At 45.5% G+C, this 21,170-nt stretch overlaps 1 protein-coding gene across 3 annotated transcripts in view; it reads left to right on the top strand.

Moving 5' to 3' along the window:
• The window catches only part of TLK2 (tousled like kinase 2), a 2,257,819-nt gene that overhangs the window by 832,675 nt on the left and 1,403,974 nt on the right, over positions 1–21,170 (top strand). For all 3 annotated transcript variants that reach the window (XM_069634151.1, XM_069634152.1, XM_069634150.1), the window contains one exon: positions 12,114–12,206. In XM_069634151.1, coding sequence (XP_069490252.1) covers positions 12,114–12,206 — 93 coding nt within the window. The remainder of the gene's footprint in view (positions 1–12,113; positions 12,207–21,170) is intronic.

Raw genomic sequence — 21,170 nt, 5'->3', positions numbered from 1 at the left:
CATCTCCAGATGGATTATTTTAGCCATTCTGGAGTGCTACAAATTGGCAGGAAAGGAGCCTCCTCAAAATCTAAGGGCTCATTCTACCAGGGGTATCGCAACATCCTCAGCCCTTCAAAGAGGGGTGCCAATTCGAGATATATGTGCGGCTGCCACATGGTCGTCCGCACATACATTTACCAAATTCTATAGCCTGGATTCCTCCTCTAGTCAAGAAACTAGATTCGGCAAGGCTGTGTTACACTCTGTCCATTCTGGAAGGGTAACATAACTTTTATTACTCCCGCCTCCAGTCACAATACCACTGCTATGGGAGTCTATCTAAGATAAGGAATACGTCGGAGGACACAATCCCTTCGAAGAACTAGTTACTCTTACCTTGTAACGTTCTTTCGATGGGATGTTCCTCCGACGTATTCCTTATCGACCCTCCCATCCATCCCCGCAGTATGACTTCCTGTGGGTTTGCAGCCTATGCTCCTTCAAGGTGATTAGTCTAATCCAAAAACATTACTGGGGACTACAAAACGGAACTGAGCAACGGACGCTGCGCGCGGCCTTTATAGGCAGGATGACGTCGGCACGGAGGCCGTCGAGGGTCATCGACTCGGCGATCATCGACGCGCAGCGCCCTCTGGCGAAAAAATTTTCCGAGGCCAGCAAAGCTGAAGGATTTATATCTAAGATAAGGAATACGTCGGAGGAACATCCCATCGAAAGAACGTTACAAGGTAAGAGTAACTAGTTCTTCTCTGGGACAAGGTGGTGCTTATGACACACCCTTCATTTCTCCCTAAGCGTATGTCATCCTTTCAACTTAACGAGGAGATAGTACCTCCAACATTCTTTGTGGGCTCAAAGGATGAGGCTCAGAAAGTATTGCACTGTCTAGATGTCAGGCGTGCGCTAAGACTTTACAAGGACAGGACAAAGAGCTTCTGTAAATTGGATGCCTTAATCATCACTTTTGGCAGGTCAAAAGGCTTCAATGGCAAGGTGGATGGTGATATTCATCAAGGAGGCGTATGAAGGCCAGGACAGGTCTTTGCTAGCAAACATGCATGCCCAGGCCATACGAGCCAAGGCCTCGGTTGTGGCCTTCCAGAGACACGTTCCGTGGCAGACGATCAGCAAGGCGGCTACTTGGGCTTCCCCATCAGCCTTTTGCAAACACTACTGCTTGGATGCCAGCGCCTGGTCTGACGCAGCATTTGGCCAGGCCGTTCTGAAGAACTTGTTTTCTTAGAGGGGCAACTCTCCTCCCCAGGGCTGCATTCAGTTGTAATTACCCATACAGTATGGAGGAAAGGGGACGGGACGTAGTAGTAATTGTTACTCACCGTAGTGACTAACATACTCCTAGTCCCCTTTCCTCCATACGTCCCACTATCCTCCTCCTTAATAAACCTGTGTCATTAAGCAATTATAACATTGTCAACGCTTTAAAGAAGACTCGGGGGTGGTGCCGGTGGGCAGAGTCAGGGGAGCGCATGCTCCCTGGGCTGCGACCCGTGCCCATCTAAATTTAAAAGGGAAGACAAGTTTTTCTGGTGAATGGTTCCATTTCCCGTCCCTAGCAAGGATGCTCATGCAGCATGGAGGATACAGGACAATGGACTAGGAGTATGTTAGTCACTACGGTGAGTAACATATATTTCTCATGGTTTTTCAAAAATGAAAAGGTTTAATTTGCTCTTTTTTATTTTTTTCTTGATACGCGCGACTCCTGTGGAAATACAAAAAATAAATGGGCTAAAAATTATATTTGGAGCAGGGAAAGGGGTGCTTTAGTTCTGGATAGGGGTGGGGAGTGGGAAAGAAGACCAAATTGTTAGGTAGAGACAGTTTCTTACCAAATAAATACTGTGGAATTCCTGCAGTAACATTGAGAGACTTGGTGAGGAGAAAAGAAGTGTGTTACAGGAAAGGTAGGGAGAAATTGTATAAAAGGCAAGAATAAGTGATATATACAGTGGATTAGTGTCAGAGTGGGGGATGAGGGGATGGGGAAGACAATTACATTTTCAAGCATTTTCCCATTATTGTGGGTAATACAAGGTGGTGCAACAGTGACCGTAGCTATTTTTGCATAGGAAATGTTCAGGGGTAGACTACCGTGGTAATGAAAGGAGGAAAAAAAGTCAGTCATGAGCCATTGGTTATTGGTTTTTTAGCCTAATTCTGCAAAGTGGACAGTGGCCACTGGCAATAGCTGGTTGGATCTGGTTATTAGTGAGGGGCATAAGGTTCCTGGCCATATGGCCTGTGGACAGTCCTTTTTCTTGAATATTTCAACGTGGACAAAGGCATTGTGATCTGGGTATTTACTAGTGAGGGGGATATAGATCATTGTCATTTTTCGTAATTGTTGCAGAGTGGACAGTGGCCACAGTTGAAGGCCATGGCCAGTGGCCACTGGAGAGAGCATAAAAAAAACCATTGACATTCCTTCGGTTGTACTCGAAATTAAGTCACTTCATTCATCCGCCGAATTTCATGTGTTTTTTGCAGTGAATTGGACCATCCTTTCTTAGCTAAAGTTTTTTTCAACACGCGCACACATACCCGTATGTACACACACGCACAGACACATACTAATATCACTTGAAACATTTCAGTCTCTATGCTACAGCAATGGAACCAAATCTATAGGAGGTGGTGTAGCCATCATAGCTAAGAGTGATTTACAAATCAGATCAAGCTCCATTGAAGACATCACAGGGTATGAATTACTACTATGTAAGCTCACTTTGGATAAAAAAACAGGAGTAATATTGTGGTGATCTACAGATCATGCAGCATCAATAGTCACCCAGAAACAGACATTCCACTACTACTTGCACCCATCATTAAACCTAAAACAAAAGGCATTATCCTTGGAGACCTGAATTTAGGCTTTAATGATGCCTTGGACCCTAAAGCTGCATCCCTTCACTCAGCACTCCGACATGAATTTAATTCAACTTGTCAATGCCCCCACTCATATCAAGGGCAGAACCCTTGATTGGATCCTCTCACTCAACATTAATCTCACCATAGTCTCAATTACCTCACTCAGCTGGACAGATCATTTCTGCTTAGAATTCACCATCATGAGTGATGAATCCTGTCCACCTAAGGCCAAAGAAGTTATGGACACCTACGAAGCAAGAAACCCCCGGAGGCTCACTGTAGAGAACTTCGCTCCTATCCTTAACAAAACACGAGAAACTAACCTAGTAATTAGAAATGATCCAAGTGTCATTACTATTACCATAAATGCCTCACCCTTACTATTGATGAAGTAGCACCTATAACAACCAAAACGCAACGTATCAAAAAAAAAAATTCTGGTTCAACGAAAAACTATTCTCCCTAAGAAGGACAAAACGCTCTCTTCAACGCATCTACAACAAGCACCCCACCCTCGACTCTGCCAAAGCCTTCAATAGTGAATTGCTAAAGTGTATTGCTGTCTCACTGTCTAGCGGGAAAGCGGGTGTGGGTGGTTTTGTAAATTTTCTTTCCTTATTTATTTATTTTTATTTGTTGTAGGTCTTTTCCTTAAATTTTTTATTTTTCCTTTTTACTTAATTTAGTTTTCATTATTACTTTTATGGCACGCCAGACTAATTTATTGACATCTGGCATGCCGGAATCGTTTGTTAATATTTACAATCCGTTGCCCTCTCGACCAGACAAGGTCCTCTTAAGTACACGGTCCAAAGAACAAAAAGAGAGACTTCGAGCGACCTCACTTAATGTGGACATTCGATCATTTTATACATCAAGAGTTGGTTCAGGGAAGCAAACGGTACGCATCCAGCGTAACATTCAGCCGCCGACTCTTACTATCCCGGAGACTGACCTGGTCCCGGATCCTCATGTTAATTGTGCTAACATGGTTGAGGCGACAGCTGTCCCTATAGCCGTGGCTGAAGTTCATTTACCCGCAGATGTGGCTTTAAAAAATCCTGAGAGCAATTTAGTCACAATTTGCTCTGAACAGGATGTGCCGGACCATATTGCTGGTCATGCAATTGGTCAGCTACCTCACTTAAGATTCGAGGTGGCCGACGCCACAATCTCTATGGCTTATTCAACAGGTGAAATTGGTACTACACAACAAACTATGCCCGTTGCGGTTAATCCGAATGTTCAATCTCTAATTGTTCCCCCCCAGGTGCCTCTGTGCTCTGTTGAAGCACAGCGCATATTACGTGCTGAGTCCGCCAAATTAACAACGGTGGGGGAGTTTGGTAATGATACATTGGCCTCCATCCTGGCGTCTAGCCCTCATGAACTCAAGTCCCATGATGTTCTTTACATTTGTTCAAATACGGGCGATTTGATTCAACTCACTGAAATCTCAGTCTCAAACAAGCGGGTGTAACGATACGGCCCATAAGTCAAACTCTCTTCCACCAACAGAGTCTAAAAATCCTGACCTATACAAATCACTGGTGTTATTTGCTAAGTCGCCATCTCCAATATCTAATACTTCCTTTGTAGTTCCTACACCTAGGCGCACCAGATTTTCAGAACCCGACCATAGTCATCCTTACTTTATTCGCGATAGCCAGATGCCATACAAAGAAAACAGATTCTCCTTTCCCGAGGCTCCGGCACTAAATAATACATTGAGTGCCATGAATACCGCTCTTATCCTTGGCTAAATTATATGAATCCCTTGATGAAAAGATGCGTTCGCAAAATAGTGAACTGCATATGTTACACATGCTCTTGAAGGAAGAACAAAAGGCACGTATTTTGTTACCCAGGCCTAGTATTTATAAAATGATTAATCAATCTATACAGACAAATCCATGCATAGAATCTGGTGTGCTGTCATCAAATTTGACATCTAAATAACCATTCTCCAATACCACTTCTGATGTTAGATCTCACTTTCCCACGGGCATTTCGTCCGTGTCCATATTGGAGGGCCAAATCACATTGCCCATTGTACAAGAACCTTCTTCGCTTCCAGTTTCTGTAATGAAAAATGGGATAACCCCAAAAGTTTTGGGTGTCTCATTTGCCCCCTTGTTTGGTAACTCTAAAAATTCATCTGTAGCAACCTTGGGTTGCACCTTAGGTGAACCAGCAACTAAAAAGTTTCAATCATCTTATACCACAAACACAAAGACAAAAGCGAAGAAAGTTACTAAGTTGGCTGTATCGGCCAGAAAAAAGCGAAAATTATATGATGATACGGAAATTCAGTCCCCTAGACAGGAAACTTTAATGTATCAACCATTAGATGATTTGTTGGAAGTAGTAGATTCTTCAACTACTAACCAAATACATCATAGCATTCGGTCTCCAAGAGTGGAGTCCTTGACGCAATCTGTTTCCACTGAAGGTCTCCATCCACTAGCCATCACACAAGGGATGCAGGCCATAGACACAGGTACTGCTTGTATACTTGACTCTACAGTGGCTGTAAACTTGTCAAGAACACCCATTGACATTATTCAAGAAGTGCGAGCAGAATTAAGAGCCTCCTTTGACAAGCAGATTAAAGCCAGTGCGGCTCTTGTACAGCGTTTCAGTGCTCCAGCTAACAAGAGCAAGATTGAACAAACTAATTCCATTGACCTACAAGAGGTGAGGGGAAAAACTCAGATACAGCACTCTGTTGACCTTCTACAGGATCTACGAGAGGAGATTCGTGCATCCTTTGAAAGGTATACTAGTGAAAATGAATCTAGTAAGTTATTAAAACAAGGTTCACCATATACATCTGATTTTAACACTCAGAATTCTCAAAAGGGTCTACCTAACATTGATCCTTTAATAAAGGGTCCGATGAAAGCACAGAACATACCCTTGCGCAAACCCATGGAGGAAGGTTCTAGGGGTTCTATAGCCCCCAGCACGAGACAACAGAGCGAGCTCATATCTAGATCATCCAGGCACACTGGTAATGCTCATTTTAAAAATCATTACCGTCTTTTGATAAGATGTCGTGGCCACCCCTTTCCTACATATGATCTCAATCGAGCCAGCATATTGAATATTTGTGCCGATATTGCCGCTCTTGAAGACATTACATCAGCTGACATTAGTTTGGTCGAGTTTACCAACGATCGCGACCTCACAGAAGCACGTATATTTGTGCAGTCAAGAGTGGTACTAAACACATTATGGCTGGCTCGTACTGCCTTTTACAACTTAGGCTTTATAGTGACACAAGATGTATCCCATGAGGATCAGACACAATTCATTGATGATCATTCTAAAAATCGCATATATGGTGAAAAGATGGCTTCTAAGACATCAGAGATGGGGCCTATGCATAATGCTTGGTCCCGCAGCAGGGATCATGTGGGCTCGTAACTAGTTCAGAAGTTCGATTCAGTCAGTCTACTTTCCTGGAACACAAGAGGGCATAAACATTTTCTTAATAATGAAAACAAGGATCTCTCACAATTTGATATCCTGGTGTTTCAGGAAACATTGCTTCGTAATGTTCCAACCTGGGACATATATAACATCTTGATGGTTCCAGCGGTGGAGGCAGTTAAAGGTCGTCCGATGGCAGGGCTCTTATGGCCTTCCGCAAGGATAAGAATATCGAAATTATCTGGCATAAGACGTTTCCACCATGTTTTCAATATGTAAAAATTTGCGTTGCCGACAGTTTTTGTGCCTTGGTAAATATCTATTGGGGGAAAAAACATATTTCTTCAAATTAATTATTCGATACTATCAGAAGGATCCTTGACCAACTTTCATTGGATGTGACCATTACCAACACACTCATAATGGGGGATTTAAACTTGCATCTTTTTGCTCCAAAACAATGGTGCCCCTTATCTGATGAATGTCGTTGGCTAACTTTAATGGCTGACCGTAATTTTCTAATGGTCAATGGATCAATATCTGGAGATGTTCCCCCCCAAATCTACTTGGCACAATTTTCACTGTTCTGCAACGTTGGATTATATCTTTGTTAATGCCAAATTTCTGAACAATATATCTAAATTTTCTATTAAGCAGACCCACTTGAGTGATCGTAGTTGGTTACAACTAACATATGAATGGCCTAAAACAAAATCACTTCCTTCAAATATGAATGCGGCAAATTTACGGCTCAATAATGTTGGTAATCGTGTACATTGGTCCAAGTGGAAACTGCATTAGCTTAGAGACACCTTGTTGGCACAATATGCTGATGACGCTGACTGTCTTAGCGGTTGCTACGTACATGCCATCCAACGTTTTGCAACTCAGAGGTCTCGATATAAAGGTTTTACTCAGTTACATCAACATGCCTTTGATCTAGAAGTAAAACGCAAGAAATGTGAACTAAGAAGGGATATCAAAGATCTGTTAAATAGGCACGCTGACATCCCAGGAGCTAACCAAGATCAGATTAAACAATTAAAAAGGGAGTATAAAATCTGGATTAGAAATCGGCGTGCGACCCAATATCAATATGATGGGGAGGTCATGTTAAAGCAAATCATCCTTAAGTCAGCAGCAGGTATATGGGCATTATTAAATAATACTGGGTTGAAAACTCAACATTCACTACAAGTTATCTCCATTTCGCATGAATCTTGGAATTATTTTTATGGCATTATATATACTTCACCCTTTACTGATCTTGGTCTAACATGGGACGGCAGTGTGGCCAATCATATTGTCAACTTTGATCGCGAGGATATATTGTTTCTTATATCCAAATTGAGCTAGTCTAGAGCAGCTGGACCGGATGGATTACACAATGTAACGATCAAACAGTATAAACATCTTTGGGCAGATATTTTGTTTGACATGTTTAATCACATTATGCTTACTGGCCTGGTGCTGCCGAATTGGCAAACATCAATTATTCTTCCGATTTTTAAGAAAGGAGATCGAACAGATCCAGCCTCGTATAGACCAATTGCATTGCTTGACTGCCCTGGAAAAATTTTTGCCCGATTGATCTTGGGTGAATTTAACCGCTGGTTAGATCAACTGTGCCTGCGAGATTCCTTTCAAACAGGTTTTGTCCGTGGACTGGGTACTGCTGTTAATTTGATAACTTTGAAAGCCATTATCCATTTGAATATGCAACGCAACCAAGCAATTTACATGGCCTTCGTTGATTTCAAGGCAGCTTTCGATTTAGTCCCGAGGGAACTATTATTCAAGAAACTAATTGATGTAGGGTTTCCATGGAATATACTTAAATGGATTATCCAGTTACATTCCAATACATCCATTTCAATTCGCCTGAACAACGAGGGCCTGTTGTCTGAGCCCATACAAACTACGAGGGGATTGAAACAAGGATGTTTATTGGCGTCAGCCTTGTTTAATTTTTTTCTATTAGATTTTGGTTTATGTATTGAAGGTTTGATTGTTGATTCTCCTAAACTACAAGGTGTAGCTATTCCTTGGCTCTTATACACCGACGACATGGTATTAGTATCCAAGACACCCTCCGGCCTATGTAATATGCTAAGTGCCTTGGATATATATGGGGAACGAAATTGCATTAGTATCAACACCAATAAAACTCAGGTAATGCAATTCGGCAGTAATAAGGGTCGGAGTCGGTGTTGTTGGCAACTAGAGGGCACTAATCTGCAGCTTGTAAATTCCTATATCTACTTGGGAATCTGTGTCTTTAGTCGATTTTTGGATAAATCACAAGATCATCTTTTACAATCGAAGCTTCAGAACGCATTATCTCAACTCCAACTAATTCGGGCAAAATATTGCAAATTTACTATTAAACCATTGGTTATATATTATAAGCAAAAATTTGTGCCCACCATCTTATATGGATCTGAAGTGGAGATATGTTTAACATATAAATACTGGGCTAACTTCGAAAGCAAGTTTTGGAAAAGAGCGCTTATGCTCCCTAAATCTGAGTCTATTTCGATCATTAGATATGAATTAGGTCTTATATCACTGTACGCTGCATTTAAATGGAAATTATGTCTTTTGTTTAGAAAGTGCATCATGAAAGAGAGGACTAATGGGTTACTCGATATTATATCTATCTATTAGCAGCAGAGGAGCACTTTCCAACGAAATGGCAGGCTATTGTCTCAAAAATATTGACAGGCGCTGACATCTCCGAAGCCTTACTCATTGAAAACCCCAACAAAGCGAAAAATAAATTATGGGAATCAGATTGGATTAAAACCTGTGAAGCGTGCTTGAAAATAATTAAATTTGAGTCAAACCCTTTTTGCCTTAAAAAACCAGGGACACATAGAAAAATATCTTAACCAATCACCACACCCTCAACATCGCACTGATTTTTTGCCTTTTAGATTGAATATCTGGCCTACCAGAGAAATTTTGTTTAGATGGAAGAAGATATCAGTTCAAACTTGTCGATTTTGCCATCAAGGGGTGGAAACATTGAAACATCTAGTGATTGAATGCGTCACCCTTTTACCATCTAGAATAATGTACTTTAAGCATTTGATCAACAAGCCAATAGTGATGCATGATGAATTGTGGTCAATATTATTTCAAGGCCATTCAAAACAACTGAGGTACGCCCTTGTAAATTTTCTAAATGCTTTAGAAATCAAGTTACCAGAAATAGATGTTATTAAAACAGCTTAGTTGTGATGATTACATGTATCTTATGCTGGAGAATGAGCCTTGTTTTGAGTGAGTAATAATTAATATGTAACATGTTAATAGTGAGTTTAACAATTGTATATTTGGAAATACGGATGTATAATTTTACATTTTAAAAGTTTGTAATGTCATGATTATCTTCTCTTGTTGAAAGGTCAGGTTTTACTGATCAAAACAAAAAAAAAAAAAAAGCCTTCAAGGGCGCCAACAAAATCTATAAAACAGCCATCATCTCCCATAAAGCTAATGCCTATAACTCGCGTATTAGTAACGCCTCATCAGATTCTAAAGACCTCTTCTCTATCCTTAGAGAATTAGAAAATCCCATACCCACCATGACCTCAGCCAACTCTAGGAAAAAATGGTGCACGACCATACAAGACGCTCTTTCCTCCAAAATTGCCTTACTACAAAAATAAATTACTACCAAAAGATTGTTACTAGCTGATAAAAATGCATCCACCCCAATCCCCTCATCACAACCAATGATAACCCGAATTCCCTATTCCACTTTACCCCAGTCGCTCAAGAACTAGTGCTTGATACCATCGGTAAGTCAAAGCCTCCAACTGTAAAGGGGACAGCGTCCCAGCCAAACTAGTTAAAGCATGTGCTTCCACCCTTACCCCCACCATCACCAACTTTGTAAATTCCTCTTTTAACACTAACACAGTTCCAGCCAACATCAAAGAAGCTTGGGTTACTCCTCTTCTCAAAAAGCCTACACTGGAACCCTCAATACTGACCAATTACCGCCCAATAACTACGGTCCCATTTTTACTCAAACTCATAGACAAGATAGCATACACGCAAATCCAAACGCACCTTGAACAGAACCAACTCCTCGGAACCAGACAATCGGGCTTTAGGTCCAATCACAGCACAGAAACAGCTCTCCTGGATCTCAAAATCCAGATGGACGCTATCAGAGATTCAGGGAAACTTTGCATACTCCTGCTGTTAGATCTGTCTGCGGCATTTCACCTCATAGACCATAACAAACTATGCATGTCACTCGCCAAGGACTGCAACTTCTCCAATGATGCAACTCTTTGGGTCAAATCCATACTAGCAGATCGCACTTCCAGAGTCGCCATAGGCAAAGAAGCGGCTGATGCCATCCCAGTCCACATCGGAGTACCCCAAGGCTCATGCCTTTCCCCCACTCTATACAATGCCTACACAAAGCTCCTCTGCTCTGCCTTGGACAATACGGGTGTAATCTAGACCAATTTTGCAAATGACACCCAGATCCTCATAGCCATCTCGGGCAACTACGACCAAGTCACCTTGACCATTAATAAAATATATGCCATCATCCAAAACTGGATGGCACTGAAAAGTCTGTCTTAACGATGAGAAGACTGAAGTTCTCATCGTGGGATCACCATCTGAAATAGCTGCCTTGCACCCAGACTATTCCTCTATAAATATAGACAGTACCCAATCCCAGTAGTGAAGCAAGTGAAAACTTTAGGCGTATGCCTAGACACTAATCTCACCATGACCAAACATATTAACACGCTATCCTCATCCACGGCCTATACGTCCAAGCTTATCGCTCCAAGTTGACAATTTCTGACCCTCACCAATTGCCTCACTTTGGCCAGAGCTTTGGTACTATCCAAATTGGATTACTGTAATGTGCTATTGCTAGGAACTTCCAGCTCCAATATCCCTAAATTGCAGCTCATGCAAAACAAAGTATTAAGGGCAGCATTAGGAGCATTAGGGATAAAAGAGTTTGATCACATCTCTAAAACCAGGAAGGATGCCCACTGGCTACCTATCAAAGCTAGAATTATCTTTAAAACACTCTGCATCACTCACAAATGCCTTGCCAAAAAGCCCCAATCTACCTCAACAATGCCCTACAGAAAAAATAATCCACAAGAACTCTGAGATTTAATGACAATCTTACTCTTAGTTTCTCCTCGTTATAAAACTACCAAAGCGTGGGGCAGTAGCTTCATTGTGCTATCCCCTAAACATTGGAACACCCTCCCCTTCAACATAAAAAAAAGACTTCCCTCCCTAGCGTTAAGAAGAGGCTAAAAACCTGGTTATTTAACCAATATTAGCACATTGATCTGCTAATCTATGTTGGCCCGACCACCGACTGAATCTGTAAAAAAAAAAAAAAATGGCCATGAATGTATTTTATGATCTTTCTTGTTTTCTATTTCTGTAAACTGTATCACGTATGCATAATGTATGATCAATGCCAAAACTGTCTGTAACCACGCCGTGATACCCCAGGTTCTGGGCGTGTAACAAATAAATAAAATAAATGGTCTTTGAATAAGAGAAAGGCAAAGGATGATCATCTTGATTACATGTAATCTTAACTCACCAGGACTGGTATTTCAGATATTTGCTTTGGACAGGGTTGGGTGACATTTCAAGTTAAATACAGTCCCTCAAAGCTCTACCGAACAAGATACCTAAGATGTGGTCCGAAATTAACATTTTGAAGGGATAATGGTTTTATTTGATGTTACATTAATTGCAGATTTTTCTTTTGTTTTTAGTCTGACCTCACCATGGACAAAATATGTGCTTTAGAAAACATCAAAAACACAGACCTAGAGAAGAAGGAAGGAAGGATAGATGATTTATTACGGGTAAGGATTCAGTGTGTTGGTATAAAGATCTTGAATGAGAGCACCAAGCTTTGGTTGATGTATGCATTTTCATTATTAATTTAGATTTCCTATATTATGCCGGACACATTGTACTCCTTTTTCTGCAACTATTTCACATTAACAATGGACATGTGAATCTTTGCTTAAACGAAGTTAATGCTTGACCAGGGAATTCCCTTTATTGCATGCATGTGCTACCCACAATGCTCCTTTCAGGCGACATCATTCACAACGGTTCTTTGGTACACCATCAATTCAGTCATGGAGGTGAGGGCAGCGAGGAGAGAACAATAATTGAGGCATTTGTTTCAGTGTTTGAGAGAAACTAATTGGTGAAGGAAAGTGGTCATGTTGTATAATATTGAAACCTACAATATTGTACAAGTGTGAATATTTGCAAATCTTGAGTTTCAATGTGTGCTGTGGTCATAATGGGAAGGAATCCTTTGTTTTTTGCCCCATGTGCAGCCATACATTCCTGTTGGTAGGTAAACTTAAGGGACCAGATTCTCAAAAAACCTTGTTTGGCACAAGTGAGGAGATGCACTAGTGCATCTCCTCACTTGCGCCAAAAAAGTTGCAGCCCAATCCTCAAAGGCTATCTGAACAGGCGCTTTTTAGATGCGCTTATTCAGATGCCCTTTACCCCTCTTTGTGCATATCACCAAATAAGGAGTTTCTGCACATTTAAAAGCACATCCCAAATCCACAAACTGGATGTGCTATTCTTTTCCACTTTGTGTTTATTAAGTTTTACAAAAAGCAACAAACACAACAGTAAACATCTGATAAAGAATCAAAACGAAAAAACCTTACCCACAAACCCAAAAGAGAAAAAACAGAGGAACATTATATATCCTCACCCTCCCTGCCCATCCACCCGCCACCCTGGAGGCCCCCCTCCCACCCAAACAAGGAGCTACACAGGAAGAACAAACAAAGTGTGCACTGGAGTTCGAGCCAAAGTCTTAACCAACGGGCAACGCCCTTATGACCCCTCTCCGACGGTAAGGTCCCTAATAAATTTAAAAAAAGCCCCCGATACAACCACACCCATCTTTAAGTCTCATCCCGAGTCCAATTAAATGAAAGCTTCAAGGCTTCGCAATCCTCACTTAACAACACAATAGTCCACTCCTGCAGGAAAGAAGGCATGTTATCATTAGCAATAGCTGCAAGTTTCTCATAGGTAAAAATTGCCAAGAGTTTATTCAACCATTCTGCTTTCGTTGACCTGGGGACTTTTCCATTTCTGGTCTAGGGCCATTCTCCCAGCCCGCAACATAGCTCTCTTCACCTTAGAGAAGAGCGGCGTCTCGGAGTCAGGCCTAGGAGTACTCAGTAGGATCTCCAAAGGGTGAAGGGAGGGGGATGAGCCCAGGATGTCCCTGATCCAGCTGAGGACCTCCGCCCAATAACCTTTAATGACCGGACACTCCCACCACATATGAAACCACTTTCCTCTGCCCGTACACGCCCTAGGACACATGGGAGACACATTAGGAAACATTCTAGACATGGTGACAGGGGGCCGATGCCAGGAAGGGGGCCGATGCCAGGAATGCAAGAGCTTAAAATTGTGCTCCATGGCTGCGGTGTAGAGCTTCCCCTGAAAAGTTACCCTAAATACTGAATCCCAAACTCGATCATCTAAGGACTCACCCACCCTCTCCTCCCATACACCCTTAAAACCCTGCCTGACACCAAAACATTGTAGATCTTAGAAAGAGAGCCCTTCCTGGACTTGGCCTCCACAAACATTTTCTCATAGGGAGTCAAAGGACGAGAGAGGGGAACCACCAAGTCCGCTTCAGTAAGGATGCCCTTGAGCCGCAAATAATCAAAGGTAGAGATTGGCTTTGCCGGGTGATCTTCCGATAGCTGGGCAAAGTCAATAAAACAACCCTGGTTAAACAACTGCGCAGCCCTTTCCAGCCCCTGATCCGACCACAACTGTGTTCCACGAAAGTGGAGCAGGGGGCCCCACGACGACGACAGGGGGGAAGGCCAAGAAGAGAGAAGCTTATTGTCCCTGTTCGGCTTCCATAGTGCCCAAAGAACCGAATGGATTGGGTGGGATTTAGCCACCGCAGGCATAGAGCGCTGGAGAGCCCAGAGCAAGTCTCTGACATTATATGGATGGACCTGCACATCTTCGACATATGTCCAGTATGTCCTCAAGTCATCCCTAAGATGTTCAAGCATCGCCCGCAACTGAGCTGCTTTATAGTACAACTTAATATCTGGAAGGCCAAATCCCCAGAGCGCCTTTGGGAGCATCAAGATACCAAATGTTTACAGTAACCATCCGCCCAAACCAGGACAGTGTGAGAGGAGCCCATCTGACCAGGTCACTAAATATCCTGGCTTGCAGGAGGGGAGGAGGGGGAGTTCAACTAATAGATCCTACCCAGATCCCTAGGTATGTTAGTGCCCGAATACCTAGTAAAAGAGTACTCCACTCTCATCCCCAACACCTCTGCCTTACCACAAGTCGCTTGGTCTAGCCTACCCATGGACATAAAGCAGGATTTGGATAGATTCATTTTGAGCCCAGAGAATGCCCTAAAGCATCGAATAATATCCAACAACCGCGGGAGAGAGTTATGGATCTCAGACACGTACACCAAGATATCGTCCGCAAAGAGAGATCATTTAAATTCAAAGTCCCCACACTTCACCCCCACAACTCCTTTGTCAATTCTGACCGCAATGGCGAATGGCTCCAATGCCAAGGCATATAAGAGGGGGGAAAGAGGGCAACCCTGGCGAGTTCCCCTCGAAAGCGGAAATCCAGATGAAGTAGAGCTTTTAGCGAGGACCCGCACAGATGGACCATTATATAGGGCAGAGACCTACCCACAGAATCTATCACCAAAGCCCATCCTACGAAGCACCTTCCCCATAAATGGCCACTCCACGCGATCGAAGGCCTTTTCAGAGTCGAGCGTGAGGAGATAAGCCTCCGACTCCGCTTGGACACCTCGTACATCAAACCCAGCGTTTTCCTGATGTTGTCCGTGCCCTGACGTCCGGGGATAAATCCCACTTGGTCCCCATGGACCAATGAGGGAAGGAATTTGGACACCCTATTTGCTAAAAGTTTGGCCAACATTTTGACATCTACATTAAGGAGTGAAATAGGTCTGTAGGATTGACAAAGTGAGGGATCCTTTCCCTCCTTCGGAATAACCACTATCAGGGCCGACATCATTGAAGGGGGAGAGACCCATACTCAAGGGCGTCGTTATACACTCTAGCTAAAAAAGGGGCCAAAGTAGAATGAAATGTTTTAAAGAACTGGACAGAGAATCCATCATACCCTGGAGCCGTACCACTCTTCAGAGAAGAGATAGCATCCGCAACTTCCTGGGGCGATATGAGAAGGTCCAGGGAGGCAGAGCTCTACTGAGCGAGACATGGGAAAGGGAGAGGGTCAAGAAACCGATCTATATCAACTCTGTCTCCACTATAGTCCGACGTGTAAAGTTGTTCATAGTACATCTTGAACTGCTCCGCAATTTGAGTATCACCCAACAGCCTCTCACCCGCCGGAGAAATAACACAGTTAACACGCCTGCTCTGACGAAGTTCTCGCAGCCGCCAGGCAAGAATCTTGTCCGCCTTCTCCCCCCTCTCCATATAGCGCTGCTTCAGAAACGCCAGCTTTCTCTCCGTCTGACCCACCATGAGTGCGGATAACTTCGCTCTAAGACGACGTAGTCTCACGCGGTCGTCAGGGCTCATCTGTGACTTCACCTTACCCCCCGGCTGAATGGTTTGAATGTGCTCCCTTAGTTTGCGCTCCTCTCTAGATCTTTCTTTCTTTCTCCTAGCTCCCATCTCCATTAGAATACCCCTGACTGTGGCCTTAAATGCGTCCCATATACTTCTAATTCCCACTTCCCCCGTATCATTAAAAAAAAAAGAATTCTTGGATAGAGGCTAGAAGGGATTGCCTAAGATCCTTATCCTGTAGTAGGGAATCGTTACTTATCCACCGAAGATGGCGCTGTTCCACCGCGGGGAGACTGAGCTTAACCCGAACCAGGTCGTGGTAAGACCAGGGGATAGTTTCAACGCAAAAATCTGTAATAAATTCCCGGGTCGCGGAGTCCACAAACACATAATCTATCCAGGAGGAGGACTGGTGGACTGTGGAGAAATAAGTGAAAAAGGGTTCACAACCTTCATCAGACAGATGGGAATCCATCAGGCCCAGATCCTCATTTACCTGGCGGAAAGAGTCTGCTAGCCTCGTCTGTGGTCCAAGGTCAGAACTAGATTTAGAAAGCTTCCTGTCTCTATCGGGATGCAAGACCATGTTAAAGTCACCCCCGACTATCAATGCCCCCTCTGCAAATTCCCTGATTTTCTCCCCTATACCCTGCCAGAAAACATCTTGCCCTACATTCGGGGCGTGTACTCCCACAAAAGTTAGAAGACGACCCTTCACCTCTCCCTTAACCATAATATAACGGCCTTCCGGGTCCACCCTCTGGTCTCTGGGAGAGAAATGGGCATTGGGGGAAACCAGAAGCACAACCCCTCTCCTCTTCGCCCCATATGAAGACAGAAACAACTGCAGAATAGCTTTGGACTTAAAAGCGGGCTCCCTCCCCTTAATCCAATGGGACTCTTTCACAAAGAGAAAGTGAAGCTTCAGCCTCACAAACTCCCTCAACACCAGGGACCTCTTGGTTGGAGAGTTCAGACCACGCCCATTAAGGGACCCCACCGACATTGGCTAAACCAGGTCATCCATTACGGAAGCCAGAGTGTCTATTCAAGGCCTAATGGCGGCCCCCTTGCAGACCCAGCCCCAAATCCCCAGAGGACACACATAAGCCACTCACCAGTTGAAAGAGTCCTGTGAACAAAGTAGCTTCAACCTCCCCCCTCCCCCAAGACCCAACTCGTTAACCCCCACCCACCCCCCAACATGTGAGCGTTTGAAAGGACTGCATTGACAGATTGCCGAGCCCCCAGACCACCACAGATCGCCTCCACCTGGGCGATAGAACCCTTAAAACACCACAAAAGCTGGGCCCCTCCAGCCCTTAGCAAAAGAGAAAGAAAAAAAAAAACAAGAATTCATTCAACCATTCAAACAGGGATGCATTCCAAAAAACCCAAGTATAGAGATCCAGCCCGGCCAGCCAGCCATAAGGTCCCATCAGTTACACTACAACCTCATCGAAAAGAAAAAAAACACTCAGATTCTCCCTCCTGTCTTCGGCTGCCCCGGAGAGGGCAGAGCAATTCAGGATCCTCCACATCAGGGGGGCTTCGCCAACTGCTCCGGGGAGGGCGGTGCAACTTTTCTATACTTCCTGTGCCCCCGAACTCGGCGCCGGCCCATTGCGCCCGAAGGACCCTTATGACTCCCCTTCTTTCCGCCTTCCAAACTGGGACTCAAGGACACAGCCCCCAGTAAGTCACTAGACACTTTTTGAATCTCAGATTCCGTAGTTAGGGAGTACTTAAAGCCATCCAACTCAAACCTAAGTGAGAACGGATGTCCCCACCTATAACGCACTCCCCTCGCCTGCAGCCACTTTGTCAGGGGGGCCACACAGTCTCCGGCGGGCGAGGGTGAACGCCGACAGGTCCTGGTAGATCGTTATCTTAGCGCCCTCCTAATCAATAGGGCCCTTTCTACGCGCCAGTTCCAAGATCTTTGACTTCTCTACGTAATAGTGGAACTTGACAAGAACGGATCTCGGCCTACCCACACGACCTCCCGCTCTGTGGGCTCTATCAATTGTGGGCTCGCTGGTGTTCTCTCCGTCAAAGAGCCTGCTTATAATTGACTTGACTCTCATTGCAATATCCATCTGGGTCTCCCCCTCCCGCTCCGGGATACCCAGAAACCTGAGGTTGGAGCGCTGTTCCCTATTTTCCAGGTCATCAAGCTTGAGCGCGACCTTCTCCTCTCACCTCTCCAACTCCGCCAGGCGCATGTCAAATTGAGTTTCGAAGAGATCCGCCGAGGTCTGATTGGCCTCAAGGGCTTGGACCCGGTCCTCGATATCATCCACCTTTTTATCTAGGGAGTCGAGCCGCCTACCAATGTCTGCCCTGAAGCCGCGGATCTCCTCCAATAGAGCAGCCATGTTCTGGCTCATGGATTGAACCTCCGCTGGCTCCGACAAACCCACGGACTGCATATTGGCCCCCTCCCACGACTGTTCAGGGCCACGTCGAAACTTCTGTAGGGACTGTGGCCAGTCCATCCAGGCACCAGAGCAGCGTGGTCCACCTTAGAAGCACCAGCAGAGGCACCAGGAAGTCCCCCCAGAGACACCCTCCGCAATTCTGCTGCACCCCTCCACCCGAGACCAAAAACCCTGCTGCAGATTGAACGTTGCTCTGCACACCGCACACAAGGATAGTATCTGGCGGGCCACATCCGCAGACATGTGGCCCTCCTCTGGATGGCCTCGGCGCGGAAGACGGCAGCCAGCACCACCGCCCGAACTCTGGACACCTGCCACTGGCAAGCAGGAGCTCCCAGCCCAGATCACCCTGGTGCCTGGGGGGTAGGTTTCAGATGTGGGATGATAGCAGGACCACCTGTCTCCCCCAAGGGCTCCTTCTGAGAGCCAATTGCAACTGCACGCAGCAAGGCCGTTAGGCCAACCAGTCCCAGACCTCAAACACTCTCCCAAATTGCAGGGGACTCCAGACCATGCCCAAGCACACAGTCTACTCTGCAGGCAGTTATCAGGGAAGGAGCGTCTGATACAGCTAACATAGGCAGGTTACTGGCCTTGAGTGAAGTCTCGTGGAGCCACCACGGCCGAACGACAGTCCAACAAAAATGGGGTAGCCGACCCCTCAGGATCAGGAGGGGGGTCTCCGCTGCAGGTCGCGTGTACCTGGTGTGACGCCGAGACCACCTCGCGGAATCAGCCGACCGGTCCCTCAAGGCTCACAATGGGACCCATCATCTGCAGACAAACGAGCAAAACCAGCAGGTCCTCCAGCGGGGCTGCTCCGATCGTCCTCCTTCAGGCCCCCGCAAGGACCGCAGCCGTCCCGCCAAAGCTCTTCACGGCGGGGGCTGGGCCCGCGGCAGAGGCTCCTGTCCCTCCCCCTCCGACAGGCAGCCGGCGCTCACGCGGTTCCCGCAGCCGGGCGCATCAGTCCTCTGCCACCGCTCGCCTCTGAATGTCGACTGATATCCTTTGCAGGCGCATAGGGGCACCGGAGTCACAGTCCCCAGAAGCACACCAACACAGGCATTCACTGGGGTGGTCCACTCTCGACTCCCATGGGGCTGGGGGGGCCCGAATTACGAAAATCCACACCCAGGGGAGGAGATCAGCCTAGACCCGTCACACCATCTCGGCGCCCCCTGGCGGCTCCCCGGATATGCTTTTTAATATACAGAAATGATGGTCCCTCCCCACCCCGCTGACCCTGAGAACAGGGTTTGGGGGGCACAAATCATGGCAGTGTCATATTGTACCCTGTCATGATTCCTTTTTGAATTGTGACAGCCGCAGGTTAAATCACGGCTGGCACACTAGCATTTCCATCCCCCAAAAGGAAAGGATTTTTCCCACCCTCGATAATTTCAGAGACATACCCTTTAAGGGCACGTCAATGTGAAATGTGCTCTGTGCAACCACATGGTTGCTGGAAATCTGCTCCAGTCACTAATGTATGCAAGGGGGCTGGACAATGCATCTTGGTGCCACTGTCCAGCCCTCTGGAAATATGCAAGTCACCTTTGAGAAGATGGTGACCTGCGCATTTCAGCAGTGAGTGGAAATGAAAAAAATGCAGATCTCAAATCAGATATTGCAAAGTCTGCAATATGTGTCTCCCTGGAGAACACAAAAAAGTTACTGTTCATATGTCCCGTCCCCTTTCCTCCATTCTTGTGGGCGTCCCCCAACATGGGGACGGTACCAGAACCTTTTGCAGCAAAACATTTAGCTTACCTTTTAAGTTTAGTAAAGCGCTAAGGGGCGCGGCCCCGGGCATGGGTACCCCCAAACCTTGAGGCCCCATCCTCTGGCACCTCACCTCTGTCCCTTTTTCCACACGGACAGTGTCGTACCTGGCAGCTAGGCACGGAGACTTGTTAACTTTCCTCTTGCTCCCCTCTATTTTGTTTTTCAATCTTATTCACCTCCCTTCGGTGCCTCACCTCCTCCGGCGCATGTCGGCTACAGGAGGATTCATGAGATGTGCCTCAAGTGACTGGTCATTCCCGGCCTCTGACCCCCATGTACTCTGTCTTGAGTGCCTGGGCCCGACAACCGCTGGGACGCGTATGTGACTTTCAGCGCTCTCGGTCATTGGGCATTAAATAATTGGTTGTAGCGCTGGAGGGAGATCTTCCACATTTCTCCTCCAGCGCAGTTTTAAAGACTTTTGTCTCCAGGGCCTCTTGTCAAGATAAGGTAGGCCCTTTGTTTAGTATGGCTCCTCAGCGCTGCAACTCCTTCCTAGGGGTCCCCACGTTCAAGGATTCCTTGGATTCAGGTTCTGGAAGGCCCAAGACCTCCAAGTTTAACCCTGACGTGCAGAATTGCATTGTCGCCCTGCCATTTCAGGGGGGCTTGTTTCATACAACAACTGATGAGGACCTTGATTAAAAGAAAAACAGCTCCCAGACAGCGAAGTCCCTGTCAATTCTAACCAAGTCTGCGCCCAAGACATATAGCCAGAGTCACCCAAGCTCGGACAGAGGACATACATTTGGTGGCTTCATGGGCTTTCAGGAGCGCAGGTCGAGGCAGCCGGATGCGTCGGCCAGCCAGCACTGACACGAACAGCACAAGTCATCAAATAATGGGTTCTTCCAGTCCCCCTCGCAGTCCACTAGCCTCAGAAGGAAAGAAACAGTGACTGTGCCATCCAGATCCACAGTTCTTCGGTGGGGGGGCAAGCTTGCCCTTCACTTTCATTCCTGACGGGCAGGTTCGC

This window comes from Ambystoma mexicanum, chromosome 13 (assembly GCF_040938575.1).
Source record: "Ambystoma mexicanum isolate Mex_15411 chromosome 13, UKY_AmexF1_1, whole genome shotgun sequence".
NCBI lineage: Eukaryota > Metazoa > Chordata > Amphibia > Caudata > Ambystomatidae > Ambystoma > Ambystoma mexicanum.
Note: the sequence above shows the minus strand (reverse complement) of the source record. Positions and strands in the feature narration are given on the sequence as shown.